We start from the raw sequence: 2,500 nt of genomic DNA, 5'->3' as shown, positions 1-2,500 counted from the left end.
AAGTGAGGAAGGGGGTGGAGGGAGGGAATAGTGGGACGGGTTGCAGCTATATAAGCACTGGCGGGACGAGAGCAGACACACACGACCTTCCAGCTTCATCTGCGCAACACCGCGAGTAAGGAGGCAAGCATCATATACACCTCATTTTCCCGCAGAAGTTTTCCTTGTGAAAGGTTTCTACTTTGCTAATCACCGACATTCATAATGAAAGTCCTGTGCGTCCTGCTCATGTCCCTTGCCTTGGTGGCGGGTAAGAAACTCAAAGACAACAAAGGTGATGCTGCGAGTGGAAGTGGTGGAGCTGGAAATACTCGATTCTTTGGAGGACATCCTCCTCATGCACAAGGTCCTCCCTTCGGAGCCCCTGGTCTTGGAGGTGCTGGTCACTTCGGAGGGAGACCCCATGTCGGAAGACCTCCTTTCGGTCACCAAGGCCATCCCGTAGTCGGCGGCGTCGGTCACGGGATCGGCGGTGGAGTTGTTCCTCCTGTCGCCCCCAGTAGCAACTGCCGATACTGGTGCAAGACTCCTGAAGGAGCGGCCTACTGCTGTGAGAGCAACAACCAACCAGCCGACCCCATCGCCACGCAGATCGTCAAACCCGGTCAGTGTCCACCAGTGAGGCCCGTGTGCCCACGCATCTTCGGACCTCCCATCACCTGCTCAAATGACGGAGCGTGCAGTGGTGTGGACAAGTGCTGCTTCGACAGATGTCTTGGTGAGCACGTGTGCAAGGCGCCTCTAGGATATGGACGATGAAAGGCTAAGGTCTCCTTCCCAATCTTCTTCTCTATAATTTTGTACAAAAAAATCTATTTATTGCAAATAAATTGTTAATTACATTCACTGTCTTTGTTGTAACCTTCAAATCTAACCTACGAAATTCCTGGAACCGTGAATGTTTATTTCATGACTGGTGTTTCTTGTAAAGTTAGTATGAAAGAGTGTGCCCCAGGAAGTGGTCAGCTATTGCAGCTAAAGGCCTCCACTTTTCTCAGGGGCTCGTGACGGGCGCCGATAGTCACCTAAGGTTATGTTGGGGTCATTTTGATTTCCATTGCATCAGAGAAGCAAGATATCATTACAAGAGTTTTTCCTCTGGAAACGATATCGCTTTTGAAAATAAATTAATAGATAAACGAATAAGTAAAAGACGTCGCCGGAGGGCATTCTCTCCAATCGCCTTTGCAACTGAGAAGGATTTGGCTTGATTCTCAAGGGCACATAATGACCATCATTTAGTCTGGTCAGTTGAGGGAAAAAGTGATTAAGACAACAGATCTTAATTGTTATAGTTAAGGTTTACTCGATAATGATGGCAACTATGATAGACTAATGGTCGGTAGTAAGTTATTATTGGACATTGAATGTAATTTTGGATGTGTTTATAGTAGAATGAATAAAAATATCCATTTGTCAGGCATCATTCTCTACTAATCGGAGTGCTCAACTTGTTATTTTTCTTACACACCAGCGGCCATTGTCCCCTACATAGATTTTGTTGTGAATAAATTCAGACTAGTTCTTCCTTTATTTCTCTGCTAATGACTGTGTCCAATAATTTACATTATTCTAAAACTGGGACCTCAACTACCCAAAACTAAGAAAAACCAAACCAAACCTAACGTAACCTAACTTTACCTAACGTAACGTACTTTAACGTACCCTAACATAACCCAAACCTAACGTCCCTTAACCTAATCTAAACCTAAGCTAAACCCAGCTGAACAATATCCACTTCAACCTCGCCCATACGAACAATCCCACCCATCTCTGCCAAACCCTAAGTAGTCACGTGGTTGGAAGAGAATGGAAAGAATTTCTTTATTGATTTCAAAGCCTCTTCTCCCCGTTCTGTGGGCCTGACTGATGGCAAAGTTTGGAAAGTTTCGTGGATATATTTCTAAAGTTGCGAGCCTATGAAGAAGAAAATAAGCTCACTTGTGGTCGAGAGAGGATCGGTGAGAAGGAGGAAGAGAAGGAGAAGTAGGAGGAGGAGGAGGAGGAGGAGCAGGAGCAGGAGGAGGAGGAGGAGGCATTGGATTCGAATGAGGCTGGGACTGAGTTGAACGAGAGACAAAAAACCGGGTTTGCCTCAGGCTTTGTCGACACCGAGGGTGATTTCAGCGCAAAACAGATGCATGACTCAGAATATTTACTTTTTGATAATACCTACCAATTTTATTTACTGAATATGACGGCAACGACAATATTTCTATCTAAGAAAAGATGCAGTACATTTTCCTATCATCCTCGATATTGTTTTTAACATGCCAGAATGTGTACCAGAATCCGCACGACCACATTTATCGTTAAGCTCAAGTATGCAGATGGTGCTATATTCATCAACCACTCGCACCAAGGATTCTTACATTAAGGGCCATTTACACGATCAAACACTTTGACAAACCCGGTTTGTCAGACAAGTGTTTGAAGTGATGTTTGACCGTGTGAATGGGGCATTTGGTCGTCAAACACGTTTGTCGAACGGTTTTAACAA

General features: G+C 44.9%; 1 protein-coding gene across 1 annotated transcript; it reads left to right on the top strand.

The window, feature by feature from the left end:
• The first annotated feature begins 94 nt into the window (after window positions 1-94).
• Window positions 95-785, top strand: LOC143019155 (uncharacterized). The gene has a single exon (XM_076174848.1). The coding sequence runs from the start codon at window positions 205-207 to the stop codon at window positions 757-759; it is 555 nt and encodes a 184-aa protein (XP_076030963.1). The 5' UTR covers window positions 95-204; the 3' UTR covers window positions 760-785.
• The last annotated feature ends 1,715 nt before the right edge of the window (window positions 786-2,500 follow it).

Source organism: Oratosquilla oratoria, chromosome 36 (assembly GCF_046742065.1).
Source record: "Oratosquilla oratoria isolate Oo_2021 chromosome 36, ASM4674206v1, whole genome shotgun sequence".
In the NCBI taxonomy this organism is placed as follows: Eukaryota; Metazoa; Arthropoda; class Malacostraca; order Stomatopoda; family Squillidae; genus Oratosquilla; species Oratosquilla oratoria.
Note: the sequence above shows the minus strand (reverse complement) of the source record. Positions and strands in the feature narration are given on the sequence as shown.

Bases quoted from the DNA above. Each gene is read 5' to 3' on its own strand.
- LOC143019155 (XM_076174848.1), top strand. From the start codon at position 205: ATGAAAGTCCTGTGCGTCCTGCTCATGTCCCTTGCCTTGGTGGCGGGT.